General features: G+C 45.9%; 3 protein-coding genes across 3 annotated transcripts; 2 read left to right on the forward strand and 1 right to left on the reverse strand.

Annotated features, from left to right (window-relative positions):
* The first annotated feature begins 81 nt into the window (after positions 1–81).
* On the forward strand, positions 82–12,306 carry LOC135816038 (radial spoke head 1 homolog). Its single transcript, XM_065329396.1, has 7 exons — positions 82–377; positions 2,664–2,720; positions 9,124–9,180; positions 9,580–9,699; positions 10,094–10,128; positions 10,278–10,366; positions 11,874–12,306. Exons 1-7 carry the CDS (start codon positions 371–373, stop codon positions 12,019–12,021), a joined length of 513 nt encoding a protein of 170 aa, XP_065185468.1. The 5' UTR covers positions 82–370; the 3' UTR covers positions 12,022–12,306.
* Positions 12,307–12,432: 126 nt separating this feature from the next.
* LOC135816037 (uncharacterized) lies at positions 12,433–18,834 on the reverse strand. The gene is made up of 6 exons (XM_065329395.1): positions 18,315–18,834; positions 17,792–17,871; positions 15,046–15,144; positions 14,513–14,592; positions 13,748–13,839; positions 12,433–13,548 (listed from the first exon to the last, which is right to left on the reverse strand). Exons 1-6 carry the CDS (start codon positions 18,393–18,395, stop codon positions 13,438–13,440), a joined length of 543 nt encoding a protein of 180 aa, XP_065185467.1. The 5' UTR covers positions 18,396–18,834; the 3' UTR covers positions 12,433–13,437.
* Positions 18,835–18,983: 149 nt separating this feature from the next.
* On the forward strand, positions 18,984–23,355 carry LOC135816040 (COMM domain-containing protein 9-like). The gene is made up of 8 exons (XM_065329397.1): positions 18,984–19,155; positions 19,236–19,302; positions 19,430–19,497; positions 19,680–19,764; positions 20,962–21,016; positions 21,793–21,827; positions 22,239–22,342; positions 22,712–23,355. The coding sequence occupies exons 1-8, from the start codon at positions 19,114–19,116 to the stop codon at positions 22,862–22,864; spliced, it is 609 nt and encodes a 202-aa protein (XP_065185469.1). The 5' UTR covers positions 18,984–19,113; the 3' UTR covers positions 22,865–23,355.
* The last annotated feature ends 1,150 nt before the right edge of the window (positions 23,356–24,505 follow it).

Below are 24,505 nucleotides of genomic sequence, written 5' to 3' on the forward strand. Positions count from 1 at the left end.
GTATCATAGCAACGGTGAGATGTGCGTCGTCCGGATATCATGGATATCGCGCGGAGTCGAGCTGAAGGAGTGAAGCGCTGCCACTGACAGTCTAGTCTGTACTGCCACTGAAACAACAAGCACATTCTCGTGATGTATCTCACAACACTCTGAGATCGAGAGTGACCTGGTGACTGAGTTCAGCATACCAGGCCAGGGGTGCTTCACAACCATTCGCTTCCCATAAAAGTAAGTTACTTTACAAGACTTAGTACTTGTTTGAGTTGCCGAGAAGAATCTGATTGTCTGAAGGTAGCATCCACTCGGTGAAGGCCGTCAGACTCGCTATAGTCCATTGTGATCGGTTGCTGTGGCTCGAGCTGACGCTGCTATGCCAGGTGAGCCAGATCAGAGCTAGAGCAGGCTGATACGTGTAGTTCAAGTAGTAATGTCAGTGAGCGTACACAGAACAACCACTGAGGGCAGAGGGCTAGATCGTCCGTATCAATGTATCAGTCTGGAATAAAGGCAGCGTCACGTGGTAATGTAGTGTACTGCACTACCAGCATGGCTATAATACCAAGAGTTCATAACCTCCAAGTGTGCAGCTCCTGATCAGTCCCTGTATGGAAGCCTGCTTGGCGGAATTCCTTCATTGCGTCGTTTTTGGTGCAGTGGGATGAGTCATGCCGATGGATATGAACTCTTGGTAATACCGAGCGGGATCCATGACTTGGATATGCCACACAACGGCGAACCCACTCATGACAAGGGCTGCATCATCCACCCAGGAGTAGTGCCTCAAAACTTACGGCAACATCAATGAAGCCAATTGAGTATAAATGGCATTACCGTGTGTGCAAGAATGGTACATAGCCACTAGTACTCTATCATCATAAATAATTACTTTCGATACCCGACCGAAAACACACTGGAGCAAGGCGTCGTAAAATAGCGGTATTTTACGACTCCGTGCACTGCCAACGGAAGTGTGTTTCGTGTTCGGTCCTATCACATGCTTAGCAGACCTGTATAGACAATAGGTCGTGTTTAGACAACAGGTCGGATAGAAAGTTGCCGTATTTGCCGGAGTACAACGCGCACCTGAGTATAATGCGCACCCCCATTTTTAAGCAATGTTCTGGCAATTCAAGGTATATGCTGAGTATAATGCGCAGCCTAGATTTGAGAGCATTTTTAATCATAAAGACAGTACTATAGTGCGACCATTGTCATAAAACGTGCATTCAGATGGCTTGCGCAGGGTCAGAGGTGGCACACTTCGTAGCAGTTTGATGCATTGCACTACTTTTCGAAGTACATGTTCAATTTGTTTCGTATTCGGAGCATAGTGCGCACCAGCGATTTGGGGCCAGAAGTAGTGCCTCCAAAGTGCGCACTATACTCTGGCAAATACGGTAATGTGATGGTACCGAACCTGGAAACACACGTCAACAGTGTTTTCGTTTTTCCTGGAAACACATTTTCATTGTGTTCGGGTGGACATTCAAAATGGACTGAAGACGTTTTTGAAACGCTGCAACACGTTTCACAGAATGATGCTACGCTGTCGTACGATGACATCATCAGGATTTCCTGGCAAGACATTTCCATTAGGCGCCCTCTCCCAGCTCTCTATAGGGCTTGAAAGTGATTACGTCAAAAACTGCCAGGGAGTACAGTCGTCCCTCTCTAATCCGGCACTTGTTTATCCAACACCCTTGCAAACCAGCACACTTTCTGGCAAAACGGATTTTTTCAGTTCCTTTTCTACGCTTTAATCCGGCACTTGAATTCCGCCTCCAGCAGCGATTTTCTGCAACAAATCACTCAAACTGTACACAATTCGATTTTCTAATCCAGCAGTTGTACATCGCATACCGTCAGGGAGCATTGTAACATACACAACACATGTAACATACACTTGGGAATATCCTATGCACTCGTATTCCCAAGTGTATGTTATAGATATGCATTCCACGAAGTACTTGGATTGACGCAGAAAATCCCTACGTTTTGACGTACGACACAAACATGTACGTTAATAGGTGGGCCGGGTTGGAGGGCAGGATTTTATAATCCAGCACCCTTGTTTATCCAGCAGAAAATGCCGTTGCAAAAGGTGCCGGATTAGAGAGGGACGACTGTAGTAAGTTGACATCAGATTTCTATGTTGGATCCACTAAGGTGTGACTCTGATTGCCTCAGTATGTGGGTGCATAGCAAGCAACCCGCTCATGTTGTATGTAGGTGTGACGTTTACTTCGTCACCAGTTGTCACCCCACCCCCATTAGCCAAATCAGTCAGTTTCACTGGTTACATCACCTTGCTGAGAGTAAGACGGCTTGAAATGTGCTTGGATCCATACAAAAACTGGATCCAAGTGGATCCAGTTTTTTGAATTTTTGAAACTGTTGCTATGCTGTGACGTAGCACTTTCAAGCCCTATAGAGTTGTTTCACATCTATCACATGACCATACAGGGCAGCCATGTTGGTTCCAACTCCACTCAACTCCGGCATCTATGTGTTGGTCATGTGATGTGGGCCATGTTGGCTCCACTGTCCACATGACCTGATCACTTTTGTACACAAATTTAGTCACATGACAAAATTAATATGTGAACCACTCTATCACTGTGTGATGGCCTCTTCTTTCTTTTGTTCTGCTTGCATGTGCTCAGGCAAGGCTAAATCTCGCGGCAAATCTACTCTGGCACGGCAGGATGAGCCCGAGCCAGGTATGTGATCCAGCACTAGCTGATCAAACCATGTGACGGAGTATGGTATTCACTATTCACAGTATTCAGTGGAGCTACATGCTATAGCAAGAATAAAATTGCTCCCGAGAGTGTGCAACTATGCATGTAGAACTCAGTATAGAGTCTATGCACTATATGATGTCCTGCACCCTATATAGAGTCCATTGGTCCAAAATCCACTATACAGAGTCCAGGAGTCCACTCAGTTTTGATCAGCTTCATCCTGCCGCGCAATCCCCTATAAGGAGTACACTTTTTCTACAAGTCCCCTATTCACGGTCCAGGAGTCCAGTTTATCCAGTCACGCCGTCCTGTACTGTGTGTTGTGCCCGAAAGAGAACAAACACCTTTTCAGTTTTGCTTGCCTCGTGGCAGCACATTCCTTTCTTCACTTCAGCCATGGCTGTCAGTTCTGCTGTGCAGTTGCTGACAGTAATCTGTCTCGAGGTAACCAAGGAGGATAAGGAGACGTTCAAAATCAAATCTGGAAAGCGTCTTGTGGTTCTCTGAAGACGTTTCATCAGTGCGCGGGATGAAAGCAGAAATTGCAGAACGAGAAAAGTTCAGCACAGTTCAAATCTGACGAGTCAGGTACACTGACACTCTCTTTCGTTCGACGCCACAAAGATCCCCTGTTTGGCTGGCCATTGCTGCCAGTAAGACATTTGAACGGTTTCATCAGAGCGAGGGATGAAAGCAGAAAGCGGAGAACGAGAAAAGTTCAGCACAGTTCCAATCTGACGAGTCAGATACACTGACACTCTCTTTCGTTCGACGCCACAAGGATACCCTGTTCGACTGGACAAGAGCTGCCTGTACCACCGTGTCAAAAGGCTGTCCAACTACATGGCAGGACGATGACTGAGGTAAGGAAGCTTTTACTCGTTTCGATTGGTCTGCTGTTCTGTCGTTATGCTTGAATTTGTTTCCATTTTCAAGGAGCGTATCGCGTTTGTTTGATGTTGCTTGAATGAATGCGCTAAAAGTAATCAACCACTTCGTAATAATCCTCAAGGACTGCAAGGACTTTGCATCAATCGTATACGATCGTCAGCTATCATCAATTATTATTTTATTTCATGAGAAATGTATTTTTATCCCTGTGATAATTATGTAACTCCATGACACTCTTCCTCTACTAGGCTCTAGTATGATGTCAAATACAATGGGATCCACAAACGCAGTGCCAGTGTACAAGTAGTAGTAGGAGGAGGATTTCTTGTATGCCGATGCATGACAAGAAAAAGCTTCTCAAGCTAATACATGTACTCGTATTCCATGAAGTAACCATTTTGATGTCACAAACATGACATTGTGTCAGTGAAACTGCCTCGTGACAACAAATCATTGCATTTCCATCTTGGGGAAGACTGACTGACGGCAACGCTGTACAGATTGTTCAAATCATCTCATTTCAATTTAGTTACAGTGAAGTGAAACACTGTGTACACTACATGTATGGTGGTGTGTGTCTGTGCGTCTTGAGTGTGCACAAACGACCTTATTCCTCGTATTACTAATAGATTATTGTCCCCACCGTCACCTGTTCACAGGTCTTTGCGTGGATGGATTTTCATTGAGCATCATATTCGTTGAGAACTTGGTAGTTGTGTGCTTTTTTATTTTTATATTTTATATACTATGTGCACATCCCTACAAAGTAATAGGGGTAATAAAAGAGACAAAGACAACAAAGGAGTAGTAGGTGCTACAAGAGCTGTGCTCCCATGCATCATTACGGTAATAAGCGTATCCTTGTGCTATCTATTTGTTGCAGGTGTGCTGATCTTCAGAAGCTTGCGGAACTGAGTGCTGCTGAACATTTGCATGGCCATGAGCAATGGTGAAGCTTGCTATTGCACTCTCAGCATGTGCTAGTATTATGCTGACTACTGCACTATGTTACTCTCTTACACTACTACATGTATGTAAACGTGCATGCATCCGCCCACGTATGCATTCGTTTCGTATAATTATTTGTTATCCCTCTTGACTTTACGTGTAAATAGGTGGACGTTTGCATGGCTGTTGGAGTTGCGTGTGTATTGTGTCTCTACTCTTTTCTTGGTGTTTTCTTGGCGTTGTATAAGTTTGTGTGTGTGTGTGCGCACGCACAATAATAATATTATTTGAAAAAAATCACGGTTCGCGTGAGACTCGGCTGGAAGCCGGGCTTTCCGCATTCCGCATAATTTGAAAACAAATAATTAATCCTTGGCTCTCCATTATTTTCTTTCAATTCTTGGTTTTTTTCTAGGCATTTTCTTGGCGTTGTGTGGGTGTGTGCATGTGTGTGTGCGTGCACAATACTTTGGCAACACTACATGATTGAGATATTGTATTTTGCAGCGTCTGCGACGAGACCACTTGATTTGAGGATGGTGTTTGTAGGGTTTTTCATGTAATGAAGTGGCTGCAGTGGCGCCTCAATACTTATTTTTTATCTTGAGAAGTGAATGATGTAAAGGATTAAAGGGAGAGGCCGTTTTCTGGTTAATATTCACTGCTTACAGCAGATCCTATGTCTAATTTCGAACTCTGGATAGGGGATGCCTAATTGGCTGGACTTTATACAGGGAGTGTTGTCCACATAAAGACTCTTTATAGTTGATTTCAAAGTTTGGACTCCGTACAGTTGATTTTGGACCAATGGACTCTATATAGGGGTGAAGCAAATTGGCTGGACTCTATACAGGGAGTGATGTCCATCTAAACTTTGAGCTCACAGTTGATTCCAAGTTTGGACTCTGTACAGTGGATTTTGGACCAATGGACTCTATATAGGGGTTGGACATCATATAGGGGCTGGACGCTCTACTGAGTCCAACATGCATACAGGGTCCCCGGCGGAGAAAATTCACACTATGTGTTCAAAGTACGATTTGCACTACGTACGCAAGAGGAACACAAAAGGAAGTAAATAGGGCTGTTTCTTTTTGTTACTGAGAGTTTCATGGCAGTGTGTACAACGAAGGCTAGCATGCGCATAATCCGAAACTGCCATGATCAAACTGGTCAGGGAGTGCTATTTTCTCGACTCAATCGGTCACTAAAAGCGGGCTGGGAACGTACAACAGGAACACTAGACCACGTGATGTGAGTTCTCGCCGTCGGCAGACCCCATAGAAAGGGTACTGGTCCAGAGTGGCAAAAGAAATATTGTGCCAGTGTGTAATAATAATAATAATAATAATACCACAGCACGCGTAATAATATAATTATGTGGGTATAATTATACGTTCCGCTTCTGTCCTATCTCCTATGATCAAATTCCATTATCAAGGTAATTATTAACACGGCGCACTGATGACCTGTGACGCCAGATCATGGATTGTCGGCCAGATTTCTCCATGTAGGCTTGTCCAGAGCGATGGCCCTCACATTCCCCAGCTGACTGCTGCGCTTCAAGTCGATGTTCCTCCTCTGTAAGTCGCTTGTGATGCGCGTCGCAATGGATGTCCTTGGACGTCCACGCCCAGCCTTGGCATCTCTCGCAAAATAGCCCGTCAGCGCGATCCATGGCGGCGCATCCCTGTCCATACGGAGAATATGGCCGGTTAGCTGCCATCTTCTCCTGTCCACGATGTCAGATAGTGGTTCCGTGTTGCACCTCTCATACAGCTCAGTATTTGATATCCTGGCTGGGTAGACTATGCCAATGAGCCGTCGGAGCTGCTTCCGGTGGAAAACGTTAAGCGATTCTGCTTGTGCTGCCGTGAGCCCCCATGCGCCGCAGTTATACAAAAGAACGGGCAGAACCAGGGCATTATACAGGCGGATGCGCCTCTGCTCACTGACCTTCCCACGCCTCAGCCAGAGGCTATACATCCTGCCGTATGCACTCGAAGCGAGGTCTTTCCTCCGCTCCAGGTCCTCACTGTCGCCAATGAGGGACCCTAGCTGCCTGCTGGACCGCCAGGAGTCTGAAGTTGATGTCAGATGCAAGAATTCGGTCTTGGTCTCGTTTACTGTAAGGGACCAATCCCCGAGTTCTGCGCTAATGATGGGGAGGCTTCGCTTCAGCCACTCCTCACTGGTTGAGTACAATGTCACATCATCGGCGTAACCTGTTTCTCCGGGTATGTGACGGTCGGCGAAAGGGCGTTCGGGAAGGTTTGCTCTCACTTGGCGCAGTGCTGCCTCCAGGTAACAAATAAAAAGAACAGGGCTCAAGCCATCTCCCTGGGGGGTGCCGATGGTGCTGAGAAACGGATTGGCAGTTGCCTTTCCTACTTTCACTGATATTTGTGTGTGGAACAGTAGGTGCTGGATCATGCGCACTTCATCGGGGCCAGTCACTAATGCCATGACGTCTAACAGTTTGGTGCGATCGATCGTGTCGAACGCACGGGACATGTCAATCCCCAGCATGTGGCATTCCCAGTTGTATCGAGTCGCCTTGGCCGCAATCCATCGCTGTGTCCATACCACATCTGTTGTACTTCGGCCTTGTCTGAAGCCAGATTGAGTTGGACCAACATAACGAGCAACGTCCTTTGCGATTCGGCAGAGCACTACAAGGGAGAAAACTTTTCGGATGGTGTTCAGGAGGACAATGGGACGCAGGCTAGTCACGGGTCCTCTAGGTTTTTTTGGTTTTTGTAAAGGAATCAGTGTGCCAAGTCCGATGAACGATGACATGTCGGCACCCTCTGCTACGCTTTGGTTGATGATGTCTGCCGCTACGATGGATAGCTGTGATGTTCCATACTTCAGTAATTCTCCAGGGACTTTGTCCGGCCCACAAGCCTTTCCGTTTTTGAGTCGTTTCATCGCTGTTTCCACCTCCGCTGGAGACACTGCCACACTTAGCCGGTGAGGGACTGGCTTCTGGATAGCAGCTGATTGATCTCTACAGAATAGATCCTTGAAGTGCTCCGTGACGCGCTCTGCCTTCTGCTTATCTGAAGCCAAAATGTGGCCATCAGCAGAGCTGACCATGATACTGGATGGCTGAGATCCACTTTTCATGGCCCAAGCAGCAAGGAACATCTGTGCTGAGTCAGGTGCCTGCTCCACCTTCTCTGCCAGTCTGTCGAGGCGTTCATTGGCATCCGCCCGCTGAATAGAACGGATCTTGTGCTGTATCCGGTTCCGCTGCCTCTTTAGCTCTGCCAAGGAGTGGCGACCCGACTCTGCAAGAAGCCGAACCTCCCGCTGCTGCTCCGATAGGCGTGCCACTTCCTGGTTGGGCAGAGTTAACCTCCCGGATGTGGATCTGTGCATATGGCCAACACTGCTCTCTGCCGCTTTCAGGGTGCCATTTACGGCGCTGGACCATTTCTGAGATGGAGAATGTTTATGAGTTTCTTCTGAGCAAGGGTTGGTATGGCTGATGGAAACGCTTTCTTTGAGTTTTGCTTTGTAGTCTTGCCTCACCGTGGCGTCCGACGAAAGCCTCCGTACAGCCAATGGACCAACGGACCTCTTTGTTTTTGGGTTTGAGCGATAAGCTTTGAACAATCGTTGGAAATCCATGTCGGCGATGACAATTTTATGGTCGCTTGATGTCAGTGTCCCTGCATACGAGCGAGCACGTTTGATAAGGGGCCTGCAGCGAGCCGGTACTGCGATAAAATCAATCATATTGTATACTCTGCTGATTACACCAGTATCTCTGTTTGTGACTGAGCCAGTCCACGTTGTCCTGTAGCGCATGGAATAACGGAAAAGGGTGTTGGCAAGGACAATTTCCCACGAATTTGCCCACTGAACTAGCGCCTGGCCGTTGTTATTCCGCACTCCTTTACCGTATAGACCAATGCAGGGCGTCTTACTGGTGCCGACTTTGCTGTTAAAATCGCCCAAACCAAACACCAGAGTTCGGCTGTTGGGAGTATTCCATGCTTTAGAGAGGCAGTCGTAGAAATCTTCTCTCAGCGATGGGGTCTTGTCTGCCGACGGGGCTGTGGGTCCATACGCCACAACGAATCTCACATCGTGTGTAACAATACTTAATTGATGTGATGGTTCATGTTCACGTGCATGTGCTGGAGAAGATCCGCCCTGAAGTCCGCTACACTGTACAATGTCATTTAACCAGTAGAGTAATAACCGCCGGGTTATCCAACCGGTAATTTAGAGGATGCCCGCGATCATGAAAAAGTTGAAGCCAATTTCGTGGCCCATACATTGAAGCCTGAATGCAGCAGTATACTTGCATTCTGTCCCACTCTCCCATTGCTACCTCTGCACTTCACACATACGTACTAACTTCCACACGAGCACCAAATATCTAGGCCCGCTCGTAGAGAATTCAGTAGTGAATGTCAAATGCCGCTGTCTGATGATCTCTGAAATGCGTGAAACTTGAAGTTACAGCTACACAGCCTTTCGCCTCCGTTGCATGTGTGTACTTGCATTCTGTTCATTTCTGCGGCAGAGCCTGAGCCACAGTTGGAGAGTGGGCAGTTGATCTATCCGAGCGGAGAGCGCTATGGTAAGTCAGCAGCAGTGCACAGCTGTGGCTGGAGTCACGGTGCAGTATGTAGACAGCCTCCACAAGTCGGATGATGTCCAGCCAGTGCCCACACAACCATGCATGCCAGTAATCCGATATTAACGGGGTTAGCCGCTCAGTTTCACTTGGGGAATCACAGTTTCAAGCAGTCTTTCCTGGAATATGTATGCGATCAAGGGTACCGCCTCCAGTAGATCATTAATGTGTAAGACACTGACTTCCCCCAGAAAGCAAACAGGGTTGATTAATCTGTAGCTGATCAAAAATGCTGCAGCCATTTCTTCGATTGAAAGCTACAAAATGCTGCAAAGCATCACCAATGCAATGTAAACAATCTGATTGTGTATTTGACTATCCATTCTACCTCTATTGCTCCAGATGGCCAGTATCTAACATTGAAAGGAAAGGCAATTGAGCGTTGTGGCCAAGGAAAGTTCTCCTATACAGATGGTACTGTGTTTGAGGGCGCCTGGAAAAAGGACAAACTGAGTGGAGATGGTAAGTTTCACAACTTAGCTCAGTGAGCATGGTCCCTTCTTACACCTGCCAGTGCGTATAAGTCAGACTGACTAGACCATGCCAAATGCACTGTGAGTACATACCACATACCCAGTATATCCGGCAAGCACTATGTCTATCCGGTGTACGCAACAGAAAGGCAGCAAGGAATGTCCCATGATGATGCCGTGTGCAAGCCCCCTCCCTCCCTAGGCCCTATGTACATGTCAAGGATAGTTTTTTTGTGAGTCTCAATACCACACGACGATACAGCCTAGTAGCCGTCTACATGTATGTGGAAAAGAGGTGCCCTGCAGACTCAGTGCAGGCACTGGTTGTTCTTGACTCAGTTCCATGTAGACAGCTGGTTTGCTTGTTGCTTGTTTTTCTATAGGAACAGTTCAGTTTCCTGATGGATCTTCCTACAAGGTACGGTTGTACAAATGCATTACACTGTGGCACTGAAAGCTTGGCGGTGTTTTTTTTCTCTGCACGAGTATGGAATTTCCAGTCTTGACAACTTCTACCTCGTGTCGGCGCTCTGGCTGATAAATCATATCTCTCTTCATTCCTTGCAGGGCGGCATGGACCATTTGAAGTTTAGCGGCAAAGGTGAATACACTTTTGCCAATGGCAGCAAAGTCAGCGGCCAGTTCCAGGAGAGCAGGTATGTGCCAGTACATTGGACTCGACGCAATGTTGCAGTAGAGTCGTGCGCCCAAGAATGTCGTTTCCAAGAGGGCAGGCTGGGGCGTTCTTATCTTTGAGAAATCTGGCTGCATTCCAAGGGGGCATTCGAATTGTCTTCATCAACTGTTCGAACAAATTCTTAAAAGAGATTAGTTGAAGTGTCCCATTAGAACGGTTTCTATCATTTTAGAGTTTTCAGTGGAATTGTCATGGCGATGATGATGTCCGATCAGATCGGCCATCTCCACGTAATACGTGACGTAGCTACATGTATTCCAAACTCTTCGGAACTAATCCACCTCTCCCATCGGATGAGGTTGTGGAGTTTCGAGGAGCTTCGTTTTTCTGAAGAGGCCAATAAGGCTACCTCTTCAGAAAAACGAAACTCCTCGAAAAGTCAAAGAGTGACAATTCGAACGCGACCTACGTATGCAATATTACACATATGTATCACAAAAAGCTACAAGAAAACCAGCACTGACGTTCTTAATGTTAGGCTGTGGCATCCTTAGCATTTTAGGCTGGGCGTTCTTGGGCTCTACATTCTTCGGCGCACGACTCTACTGTATGATGTAGGCAGTCTGAGAAGTTATGTTGCAACTCAGAATTTCCCGTTGTTGAATACCGTAAAATTCCGTTAATAAGCCCTGGGCGTATACTTAGCAGAGGGTCAAAAACCGGGCGTATATTTGGGCATGGGCTTATTTTAGGGCATGGGCGTTATTTCGGACGCAATCTGCAGAAGATCAATCTATCAGCAACCCAGAAGGCAACATTGCCTGTTGGGAAATCCTTAACGAAATAAGAAAATTTGGAAAGGATTGGGAGAACTTCATATTCAAAGGATCAGTCGGGGAAGTGAACTGCCTGAAAAGAGAAAAAAAACGCCAGACCCACCAGGACTGGTGGGTCTGGCGTTTTTTTTATTTTTCTCTTTTCAGGCAGTTCACTTCCCCGACTGATCCTTTGAAATAAGAAAAAATAATAATAATAATAATAACCCACTAGTTTCAGTGAACTACCATTCACACTGAGCACGGTACAGGTACATCAAACCACAGCTGGAAATTTGGTCGTAACCAAGAATGTAGCGATAAATTACAGATTTGATATGTAAACCACTTGCTATATAAGTACAAGGCACAACAGGTACCGGAATTTACGCGAACGCACGCTCACGCGCTGGTCATTTTGAGTCCACTTTACGCCCTGGGCTTATTTCGGGCATGGGCACTAAAACGGACTTGAAGTGTACACCGCCTAAAACTGGGCTTATTATCGGACATGGGCGTTATTTAGGGTGGGCTTATTTACGGAATTTTACGGTATCATCAGGCATTGTGTTACGGTGTCCACAGAATGCCTGTAACCATGACCTGGTCATGGGGGAATGGAATGGTAATGATGATTTCACGACATGTGCAACTGAGAGTATTGTGCAATGAGATAACTTGGCCTTCGCTTTCTTTATCTCTTTGTGACAGGTTACAGGGTGACATTACGTTTACGGACGAGCAAGGACAGGTGTGGCGTGGTAAGATCAATGACGCAGCGACGGAACGACGCCCTGGTCAGCCTACATGGACACCAACGCCCCCAAACGCTGCATTGCTACGGAAGGTCTTAGTGTAGCCAACTATTTGAACTTCTACGCAGGCCAAGCGACAAGTTATAGACAGCTCCCAGCAACCAGCACAGTCACCATCTGAAGCTAAGGCAACGCCGTCTTATCATTCGATGGACATTGCAATGCATGCAAAGTGATTATCTCGATCAGAGCCTGTACAAACCTTGTTTGGAACGATTTCATAATGACACTGGACTATCATTTGATCCACCGGCTCAGCTAAGCTGTCTACATTTATATCAGGAGTGCACGTTATAGATCTGATGTGATATTTTCCACGCTGCAGTCAATGATCCCTGCTTTGGACGAGATCTTTCCAGCAGTTTGCACACAGGCACCAAATGTCCAAAAAGCCCTACGATGCTCTGCTATGACCACTTGGTAGGGACTAGACAGCACCTAGTACAAGGCTCTCAGCTACAACTTGTAAACGAAAAGGGCTGTACCCGTGCCATGGTTGTCCAGGTTGAAAGGCTACAGCCACTGTGACGCTCAGCACAACATGGGCTATGATGGAAGGAGAAGGGAACATAGTTGAGCTGTGTTTCGGATGTTATAATAATAATATGACTGTTATGATTGTTATGTTGACTGTTGCTGAAGTATCTGTATAGACGTCACCATGTGATACTTATAATATGATTTCAAGCATAACACAATCCATTCCAACGGCATAGAACAGAGAATCTTCGAAACAAAAACCAGTGTTGCCTGCAAGGTGTGAATTACATGACAGATGCAAACTGGAAACAGAGTGCATGACTGTGGACTCTGTGGAGAGGCCTACATATAGTAGCATAACGCAACTAAAGCAATGAAGTCCACGTTGATGTACACTTTTTAGTTTTTACCCAAACACTACACACTTGTTGGGCCGCTACTACCAAAATGTAGTAGCACGGTTAATTAACCCATGAGTCAAGGTTGTGCACCAGAGTCGCATCAAACAGCCTGGGAAAGATGAAAGCAATGGATCACTAAGGATGGCACCACTGTGGAATTTGTTTGCAGACCTGATGGCATGTCTCCAATCAGCACAATGCAGAACCACTCGGCTGGTAAACTTTAAAAGGAATCACTTCGCTGCCATCGGTGGCACCGGAAACAGAAGGACCAGCACACGGACTGAGACCTTGTATACCATTGTTGAACGAGCCAGCTGACCCAGGTTTGCACACATGTACATGTACCTGGTTGCCAACTGTCAGCACTGGCACGTGGTGATGAGTCAGAGCAGCTTTCGAGACCTGCCAACGGGAGTAACATACCAGATGCCGGCTGCTGGGCCACCATTGTGTTGTCGGCTACGGCTTACGCGTATCAGGTCCAGGACAGGTTCCACCTGCCAAAGTTACCGATCTCCATGCTGTGTACTAATACACATACCTGGATGTCCCATGATACAGTGCAGCATTGTCAGCTCACAACAGGAATGGCGAGGGGCTCAGCCAACCCGACAAGCCTGATTTCCCCAATGCTAGGGATACCATGCGCAGGATTTTGTTAGCAAGGTAGTTTGCAGACGTCCCATCCTGCATGCAAACAGCAAGTTAACAGCAGTTTTTTTCAGAATGATGCAAGGTCAGCAAAGCAAAAGCAAGCACAAACAAACATCAGATGCTGGCAACAGACCTGGACCTGAACTATCAATGCTGACATCATGATCAGATGGGCGCAGTCTAAAGCACTTAGCTCAGCCTAGCTGTCATGAACATAGAGGGCATTTCTCACCTTGCACGATCCGTACAACACCGGAATATCCTGGAATCCAATCTCACGGGACAGATCAAGCGCCGAAGTTCCCGAGGCTGGTCCTACATCAGCTACACACGCATCACGGATATACCGTTGAACGATTATGTTGAGTAGAGTACAATGTATACATCTTCCAGCATTCATTGCCGCAATCATACACAAATTCATGTATTGCCGACCGTTGCATGAGTCATATTTCAGCATCATAAATTCCCCAAGTATTGCCGAAGTCACACCAACCTCTTCCTCATAAAGCATATGAAGAAGTATGATTCGTCAGAAAAAAATGTTGAGAAAAAAGTGTTTTGGGAAATCTCATTTGGAATGTTAGGCAGGCCTTCTTACTTAGAATTGATTTTACTTTGAAGTAGCTGGAGGTACCTAACGAATTGAATAATTCCTGACGAAAATTTATACAGTACACAAGGCAACACCCAACAGGTCACAACGTTTTACAAAGCAGAGTACAAACCTTGATTCAATATCATGGTAAACTTTCAACTGATTCAGCTCTTTCACAATATCAGCAAGGCAGCACATTTTTCATTCATTGGTTCGAGAGAAAGATGCAAACGGGAAAAGTCTGAAGAAAACATTGACTGTCACCACCAGGGCTCGAACCAGGGACATTTTTAATGTGGATTTTAATATGGATTTTACAGAGGCCATGAGCAGTGGAGGACTCAACCATCCATGTAAGACTGGACAGATTAATAAATAAGACAGCTTGGAAGTGCTCACCTCCAATGACGGTAACACACGATCTACCGCATCGGTAGTGAACGTCGAGACAGGACATTGAGCGTCTGAGCGCATCCAGGCTACGGGGGAGCGAGAGATGACACGACTGTCAAGGACTACTTTTATTAAAAGCACTTACCAGTGAATCCGCTGTTATGAATGAGCCTAGTACATGCATTGTCATGGTGATCATTCAGCACCAGGTACACTATGACAGCATCTTTGAAAATACTCTTTCAGGGTTCTAGCCAGGTCAAAACAGTAGGGGAGGGGGGGGGGGGGGGCGCTGAGGGGAAACAGTTACCCCGTAACTCATTTTCCAGTTTCCAAAATTGTCTTGCCATGCCAAATGCAACGTACGGGGCGAATCCCCGGCAAAATTAAAGTGCCTTTATGAACCCTCTAGTAGTGACTATCGACAGCATTTTCGTTGAATGGCTTGACAAAATACAAAGTTGACAAATGAGTAGGAGGGGGGGGGGGGCTCTCAATCAGAGTAGGAAAATGCTACCAATACACAATTATCTGCATACCTTCGACAGTCAGTTGCATCAGCTGCCAGCACGACGACATCATAGTGAAACTGGCGCGCTCTCCCTGTTGCAGACAGTGGCAGCTGGGGACTACGCATTCTGGTAGTCCCATCAAGTAAAGTGCACCATAAAAAAAGTTTTAAAAAAGGAAGAAGAAATCAGTTGACTACACAATAGAGGATTTGTAAATTGTAGAAGGGTCCCCTTCAACCTATCAGCAATGCACACTCCTTGCTGAAACATTACAGTACAGCATACAGCATGTCTACAGGCTAACAGCATAAGGCAAACACATAACAATACAATGCTATAAATAGAACAAATGATGCCAACAATCAACATAATACCATGTAACAGTCATGAAATGCAAAAATGTATAAAGTGTAGAAAGGAAAAGGATATATGGATACGAGTTAAGAGTAACTCTCCATCACTGTAACCAGATACTATATACAGTCAGAAAGTGCAACAACTAGGCGCAAAACTGACAGAGTACTGAGACATTCGACGGACGTCCTGACACCTAGCTTCAACACATCTCCGTAGCGCTAACCGACAGCCTTCCAACTTGGAACTTGGAACAACTTAGTTGTTGCACTTTCTGACTGTAAAATTATAGTATCTGGTTACAGTGATGGAGAGTTACTCTTAACTCGTATCCATATGTCCTTTTCCTTTCTACATTTATTACTGGCTCAACGTCCGAGTTTCATATTGTATAAAATGTGATTGCAAATCACTATTCGATGTAAGTTCGCTGATGACCATCGAAAGAAAAACGTTAATGAATCACATTTGATACATTTTTTTGCATTTCATGATTGTTACATGGTATTATGTTGGCATCATTAATTTTGTTCTATTTTGTCGCATTGTTAAAACTCCTTTCTCCGAAACACCTCTTTGTACATTACAATACAGTCAGACCTCGCTTACCCGGTCCTCTTTTATCCGGATCCCTCGCCATCCGGAAGAAAATCGCTGGTTACCGATGTGCAGCATATGTTACGCATACAACATAACCGGACCTCGCGATCCGCGCACCGGTGCATGTTTTTGTGTACAAACTGGTTGAAATGTGTACAAAAAGCTTCGTCGTATCCGGTTGCACATGGCTTGCAAAAGCTAGAATCAGGGAGTTGTACAAGCAAATGAGGTCCTTGACCTGCTGGATGCATGCGGATAGCACTCAGTTGCATGCACTTCTCATTTTTCTGGCTTGTTTTACATACTGAGCACGCTAGTTGTACTGCATAGGACCCGTCTACATGTATGTACGATGCCACTCCTTTTGATATGCCACATGCATATACAAGTACAGTATGTGTGTTCAGTTATCCGGTTCCCTCGCCTATCAGGATACTATTGTGGAAAACGGATGTGTGCGGTTATGCGAGGTCTGACTGTACCGCAATGATTACTCAGGCCAAAGTGACTGTACCGCAATGATTACTCAGGCCAAAGTGACTGTACCGCACTGATTACTCAGGCCAAAGTGCTGCAGGTTCTGCTGAATCGAGCAGTCCGCACTGTCTACGGTGTGCCCACGCGACACTCAGCTGAACCTTTGCTGACCCGGCTGGGAGTTTTCCAGGTGTCAGAGCACTTCCACCAGAACACCTTAGCTCTTGTGTGGAAGAGCCTACACGGTGAGACATCGCAGTCCGTCACAGAACTAATGACTCCACAAATGACCAGAGAAACCCGCCTTCAGCAGCAGGACGGACTCAGTCTTCCAGTTGCAAGAACAAACGCTGGCAAGTCGAGGTACGCCTTCAACGCTACAGGTAAATGGAACAGATTACCTGGAGACGTCCGCTCCAGCACAACTCTGGAGACCTTCAAAACTGCAGCAGTACCCTACGCAATTGCTCGTTGACTACATGGAACAGTAGCAAATGCCATGTTTGACAATGGATCCGATTTCCAGCTGACTATCATTTCCAGTGCATACACACTTTTTTCTTTCCTTCTTTTTTTCTCTCTCTGTCTTTTTTTTCTTCCCTCTTAACCCTTTATTGGCCGATTAAAATATAAGCAAGCCCACGCAATCATCAAATCTGTACCTAAATTGGACGTAACTTTAGTTTGCACTGGACAAATTCCACGATCTTGGGCATCCTGGAAAGGCCTTGACGAGAGGAGCGCGATGAGCCTACACTCGGCTCCACGGGATGCACTGGCCCAGCGCTGCAAGCCAGGGAAGGCGCACCAGCGCTGGGCTCACGCTCGACATCGATCTCTATCCACCATTTCACTCCTGTTGCTCGTATCTTACTCAAATATTTTGGTAGAGACCCCGGGAACATACTTTTGAAGTTGAATCGGTGTAGCCTTGACAACAGGTGACGCAAGCAGGGAAAATCCCAGCCGTTGACCCACGCATCTCGGTCTGAGCGCAAATTTCCCGGGACCAACATTACGAGTGCTAGAACTAAAGAACCGCCTTTCCTATCGCTTTGAAAATTGTTCGAGGCGGAAGCTGAGAGTTTTTTCTTCGACCTACATATTTCGATCTCTCCAAGAGACCGAGATTTGACCAAGTTACGATAATTTCAAAGTGCCTACTCCATCGAACATCGGTGTTCGATCAATGTATGGGCCAGCCAATAAAGGGTTAAGATCTTCGCTACCTTGTCATTGGGAAGAAATTCCCGTTTGGATTTTGCGAAGTAAAACAAAGTTAAAAAGAAAAGAAAAAAAAAGTGACTGTACAATGATTACTCAGGCCAAAGTAGCGGCTTACACAGTGATAGAGGGAAACGTTGACTCCTTCTCTATAGCAGTGCACAAGGATGCTAGCTGAGAGGATTCTGGTCCAACCACCTGTGGGAGAAAGAAACACTACAAGATGGTGACATGTACTACTACACGCGCATAGCCGTGTTGCCCCGAAACCCCTCGGGGTAGGGGGGGGGGGGGGGGGTGCACTGCAGACGTCGAAACCTTTGAAAACTCCAGTAAAACCTCTGGCTTGACCGCAACAGTCCTAGATAGGGCCTCTCAGAAGCTTGGAATTTGAAGATATCCTAAAGCTTGTGGCACGGGGTCTTCCCCCCCCCCCCACAGGGGATGCTCCCGGACTCCCATCTGGGGACCCCTTCACAGACCCTTCCGGCTTTGCGCCTGTGTAACTTCTACCACCTGTGACGGGTTAGTGTACCCAGCAATGCCATGCTATCACCCTACATGCACCTATTTCATGTATATTACAGTACAGTACTGCAACAAAATATAGCCACTATTGTCATACATACAATGCAACTCACCAATACTCCAACATTGAGTGGTCCAGTTTTTCCGATTCCATACACCAATGGTACTGCTGCTGGACAGCTCCCCGCAGCCATGGCGGTGATCCCTGACTGAGACGTACTGGATGTCAGACTACTGCAGTACTGGAGGACTACGTGTTGTACATGGCATGTAGTTGGAAATCCAGAAAGGTGATCCTGCACAAGCGCTGGATAGCAGCTTGCGCTCAGCACTAGGCGCTCGCACAGATATCTAGATGTATCGCTGGCGTAGCTATGGAGAAGCACAACACCGCCGCGTTGCGCGCCAAACACCTCTCTGCACGAAAATAATTGCTCGCAAGACCGCAGCGGCTAGTCACCAGTATGGTCACGTAAGTGGCATTGTTCAAGTATTTTGCTGAGTAGATCTACGAGTCCTGGTCGGGTCAGGAGAAGAGACAGGAAGGCTGGCAATCAGTATTCCTTGACGTTCAACGATTTGCAATGGCATCTTGCACTGCTTCGCTCCAGATCCATTCAAATAAACTGAGCCAGTGAGTGAGTTTAGTTTTTGATTTGGCCGCCTTTTGTTGTTTTGTGTGTGTATGTAATTTATTTTCGGTTTCCCTGGCACCAGAATATGGCGTCATGGCGAGCGTCATTTGACTGCACTGTGATTTGACTTGACATTCTGCTCTGCAGATCTGGTATTTCTTGGACGGATTTGAAAGTATCTTGATACGGACAGACTCTTTGAAATTGCTTGAAAAAGTCGTGTTAGCCTTAGAGGCTCTCGGATCCTTGCTTGCTTTAGACATCATTCGCCTTTGCCATGGATTCGGAGACTCTAGCACCTCTAAATTTGTTGATGAAGGTATGACGACGAAGAGTAATCACAAAGATGTACAATTTCCTTCATGCAAAGCGTTGTCTGGTCTGTTGTACTTGCTAAAGGCGAAGTCAAAGGAGTTCGTGTCCCGCCTGTTTCACGAAGCGTTTAGATATCGTAACAGCGGGGGAGGTAAGAATGCACATTATGCATGTGCATCTAGCAGTTATTCCATGAGAAGCTCACTGAGCTTTATCAATTGAGTGATTTTCTCACTGACACCTCCACTGCTGGCACTATCTTGTTTGATTGGCTTCAGTATTTCCAAAGGCTGTCATTCAAGCTGTAGCAGAAGAGCTGCAAGTAGAGAGCGTGCATGTGGTCGAGGTAAGTAATAGTCGATGTCCCTGAAAGGTTTGGGCACAGTACTACTTGACGTGACGCGGTGTAGAATTTGCAATTGTAGCCGTATTTGCCCTATAGAGGCACCGTTGGCCTGTTGGTATGTTGACGACATGATCACATCACACCGCTCTCTGACAGTTATTTATTCTGTTGAATTATTACAGCTATTGAAAGCGGCCGCAGCACTAGTGCATTACGTTATCTTTGAAGATGTAACGAACGGAAAGGAGATCATGGGCCTACTTCCAGGTACGTGAATGGATTCAGGTACCATGGCACATGGATAGTGGATCCCGGGCTCTGCTTGTTGATCACATACACTGAGGCCCTACAGCTGCGGCATGACCTGCATGCGCTCGCACGCGCGCGTGTGTGTGTGTGCGCGTTTGGGCATGTGTGTGTTTGCGTGTGGGCGCGCGCGTGTGTGTGTGTGTGTGTGTGTGTGTGTGTGTGTGTGTGTGTGTTGGCGTATTATCATTTATGCCCCTACATGTATTCATTTGTTGGTTTACTTGTCTGTGCCGTCGTGTGCTTGTATGTGGGTGCGGATGCGAGCGCATGTGCACGCCCATGTGAGAAGAGGTGGAAATGTGAGAAGTCCGTAAATAGGGTCGCGTTCGAATTGTCTTCATCAACTGTTCAAACAAATTTTTAAAAGAGATTAGTTGAAGTGTCCCATTAGAACGGTTTCTATCATTTTTAGAGTTTTTCAGTGGAATTGTCATGGCGATGAGGACGTCTGATCAGATCGACCATCTCCACGTACTACGTGACGTAGCTATTCCAAACTCTTCGGAACTAATCCACCTCTCCCATCGGGTGAGGTTGTGGAGTTTTGAGGAGTTTCAAGGAGTTTCGTTTTTCTGAAGAGGCCAATACGGCCACCTCTTCAGAAAAAGGAAACTCCTCGAAAAGTCAAAGAGTGGCAATTCGAACGCGCCCTAAAGTATGTAGCCAAAAATTAGGGCCGAAATGGTCAGTAGAGAGAAAGGAAGGAGCTATGTTGCAGCTCCGGGTTTCAAGTTATTCACTATTATCAGGCAATCATCGGGCAGTGGTGCACCCTACTTGATTATTTACGCAAAGCCTTTATCCTCATTTTTTGACTCTCTATGTTGCAACCAAGTTTAGCCTGATAAACATGCTGCCTGAAATAAGTATTTATGTTTTGTTCATGCAAGCACCGAGTGGCATCTACTTGTGCCTGTTACGGCCTGCACTGAAGAAACAGATGACCTCTGCTATGTGCAAGTCACGCCCCAACACACATTAGTTCGTGCCCCAAAGCTAGTATTAGTACGTCGCCCGAAAATTAGTACAGGCTCGGCCACACTGAATTTGACTTATTTACGGACATTTTCGGTATTATGATGCATGCCTCCGTGCTCTTGTGGGTGTCTGTTTGGTATTCTGTATTTGTCCTTTTTGATATGCCTGTCTATCCAGGCGATCTAAATGATAAGTTGAAGCAGCTGGCGGCAAAGATAATTGTTGAGAACCTGTGAGTAATTTGGGTGTTTCTCTGCTGGTGTTTGAACTGTCATGGTGGTTGCTGAGTGCTGAGTCATAACCAGTGAATGAGATGCGCGTTTCGACATTTGGAGAGTGATTCTTACCTGCACAGTTGCCAGTCCTTGCTATGCAGGTACATGTCTAGTATTGTCCACCAGCCTAGGAAACAGAAGTTGTCGACATTAGGCACCCCGCTGCACTAAGAAATCAAATACTTGAGTTTAGCCGCAATGGGTAGCTTAGGCACCCTACAAACCAAATCCGCAAACAGAAAGAGTAAACTACTTGCATGCTCTACATCATCAAGAGCCATTGTTGTGACCTAACGTCAATCTCCAATCGGTGGCATGCGGGTTTCAGGAACAGACTTTCAGATTTCTTTGAATTGCAGGACAATTCCTGAAATCGATAAGGCTTGCAGCTTAAACCGTTGCAATTTGTGTACACGTGGTGCCTGGGTTTAAATAGTTCAAAATAGAAGGTACCTACTGTTGTTTGCTGAAAGAACCATAGAAATCTAAAAGTAACAGTGCTTCCACACTCAAGCGTGGGTTGTATGGTTAGATAGAACTGCCATGTGGTGAAAAAGCTCGTGTTCTGTTTGGTATGCACAAATGCTCTAACCTTACTGTACAGTGATGCACATGCAGCATCCGCTCGATGAACGAAATATAGGCAGCATGCAGCATGCAGCATCCGCTCGATGAACGAAATATAGGAGTTCTATTCTCAATGTTTATTTTCTTTGTGCTGTTTCACATGCAGTGAATCCTGGAAAGCGTCCGCTTCTGGACAACAAAGTGAGTTGCTGCTGCATTGACTTAGACTATAGTGTGAGAGCTAGACCAGCACTACTGGCACCACTGGCATTGTGGTATGTGTGTTCTCATTACCACCGTGCTACTGTAGTACTTCATTGTTCTGTGTGACTGTGTGGCTAGGCTTACCCAGATTGCATGGGAAGTTCCATGGCCTCTCTCCCCCCCCCCCCCCCCACATGTAGTCTACTTCAATTATAATGATCTTGAGCTTCAGTCCCTGTTCCAACTAGGGCTCTGGGCGTTGTTTTAAAATGCAGGACGGTTGTACGATTACCAGTAGATTGGAGTTTCCTTCAGCCGTACATGTTGATGTTATGATGCTGTAGTTTGAGCATACCAAGTTAACTCTACTCATGTTTTCTTGTGCTCCTGCGCTCCTGTTCTTTTCAGTTTCATTACCTCAACTCCTCGACTTTGACTGGCGAATCGATGTCAAGACATCGGCAAGCAACTTCTCTCGCTTGGCTATGCCAACTTGTTTGTTGCAACTGCAGGTAAGCAAGAGTCTTCCTGTTGACATAATAAAAAAACTGTAGAAAGAAACTTGAAAAGATTAAAGACAACAAATTCTGTTGTAATCGCCACACAACAACGAGGTCATGAAAGCTTTCCGAAAACTTTCATGACTTCGTTGTTGTGTGGTGATGACAGCAGAATTTATTCTCTTTATTGCTATTATAAAATTGTTGTCTCTGCGCCGATTATTTGAAAAGATTAAGTAGAGCAAATGCAGTATGCTCCTGGATCTTCAGATGGGATAGATCATCTGTGATCTGCTCACTATGCCATCCTGAGCGTAGGCATGTGTAAACTCGAGTAGACGGATGTCCTTTCTCCGATTTTGTGGTCTTGGCTCCTCGTAGGTGCAAGATCTTCCTTCGCACGTCGACCAGGTACCCAGTGTACGGCATGTCAACGTTGAATTTAGCCGCGAGACACTCGACACTATGCTCGACGGTCTTGGCAAGATCCGTGACCAGCTATCATCAGTTGCCTCGAAGGCATCCGGAGAATAATAAGCGTCTGCAGTCAAATTATTTTTGTCACGTGCACACATCTAGAGTATCCCTCCGTCCATTCGAATTCAGCGGAACGAACATTTACAAGTTTTATGAAAATTCAAAATTTCTAGTTGCATTCTGCATGCATAGGGAGGACAGTGTGTAAATACTAGGTAGCGTGTTGATCATGCATCTGTCATCTCCAGCATTTTTGAGTGTTGATTCTTTTCTGGGTTCCTTTACCCGCAACAGAGAGCGTGCGTATTGAAAACATTTTTAATTATTTTTCTTTTAATCAACCATATAACACACATACTTCGAAGTAGAGAGGGCCTTGTGCATGTCGCTAATTGGTTAAATCATTGCCCGCTATTTGTATTTTTTTACTCAATGTAGTGTAACTGTGATTCATGTGCTCCAACCTGATGTTAGCCCTCACTGTACGGGGCTGTTCGCTTACTGTATCATTTGAAAATGAACACGTGGTCCATGTACCTTGTACACAACGCTTGTTGTCTGGTGTCTGGTTGTAGTTGCCAGATAGCTTGCGAGGTGTGCAAAGTCTGGACATAAACGTTCTACAAGTGAGACATGGTAGGGGGTTTGATTCTTGTTGCTTGATACTTACTCACACTTGCATACAGCTCGCAGAATCACAAAACGAAAAGCCTAAACTTTGAGCAGCTTCTTTGGCTAGGTGTACTAGTAGATACTGTGCAAGACTACAGCGCGTTCAGCACATACAGTTCCAGTAGGAGAGTAAACCGGAATTGGAACACGACGTTGTTGAGCCAGAAAACCAACCGAATAGAGATGCTATCTATGTGGAGGCTGTGTTTGGACGTCACCATGTGGATGCTGTGTTTGGGCATCACTTTATGTGTTTGGGCATCACTATGTGGACACTGTGGACACCGTGCATGGAAGAGTGATATTGACTATCAGGACAACATGCTCTTTCTATCGAGACAGGTAACACACCTTTAACACAGCTCACACGGGTTCAGATGACCGTGGCAGGAGTGTACATGTACAGTTACTTACTGAACAAATACTCAGCAAAACATTCGTTTGGCGTAGATCTTTACAAGGTATGAATAGGATAGGAATAAGAAGAGTGCCTCAACTGGAGTGTTCAGATATAATAATATTATTACTATTCGCTTGTTCGTATTGAAATGTATCAGCATGATGCTGAGTCCACAGCTTTGCTTATACTGAAGGGCTTGGCTGAGGAGAGATGGCAGTGAGGCAACCATCAATCTAATAAGGTCACTGTAACATAGAGAAAAACAACCCTACATGTGCATGGTTGCACTAGAAAGGGGAGGGGGGGGGGGGAGGCGAATGTCCAGGGCCATTGTGCACATTCTACCCAACTGGTACGCAACAGGCGCAAGGAAACAAAAAATGCTTAGGGGTCGTCCGTATTTTTCGAAAAATTAAAAAATCCGTCCTCAGGCAAAAAGGGGGTGGGTGGTCAAGAATTTAATTTTTTGATTTTTCGTACTTTTTTTTTTTTTGCTCCAGTGAGTGCGTTCGATTACACACTTGAATCGATTCATGAATCCATTCGCATGCATTCAAGTCGTTCGATTTCATGTCATGAGCCCTGGAATCGATTCGGAATCCATTCACTCTATTCACATGGGGTGA

Source organism: Sycon ciliatum, chromosome 4 (assembly GCF_964019385.1).
Source record: "Sycon ciliatum chromosome 4, ocSycCili1.1, whole genome shotgun sequence".
Taxonomy (NCBI): Eukaryota; Metazoa; Porifera; class Calcarea; order Leucosolenida; family Sycettidae; genus Sycon; species Sycon ciliatum.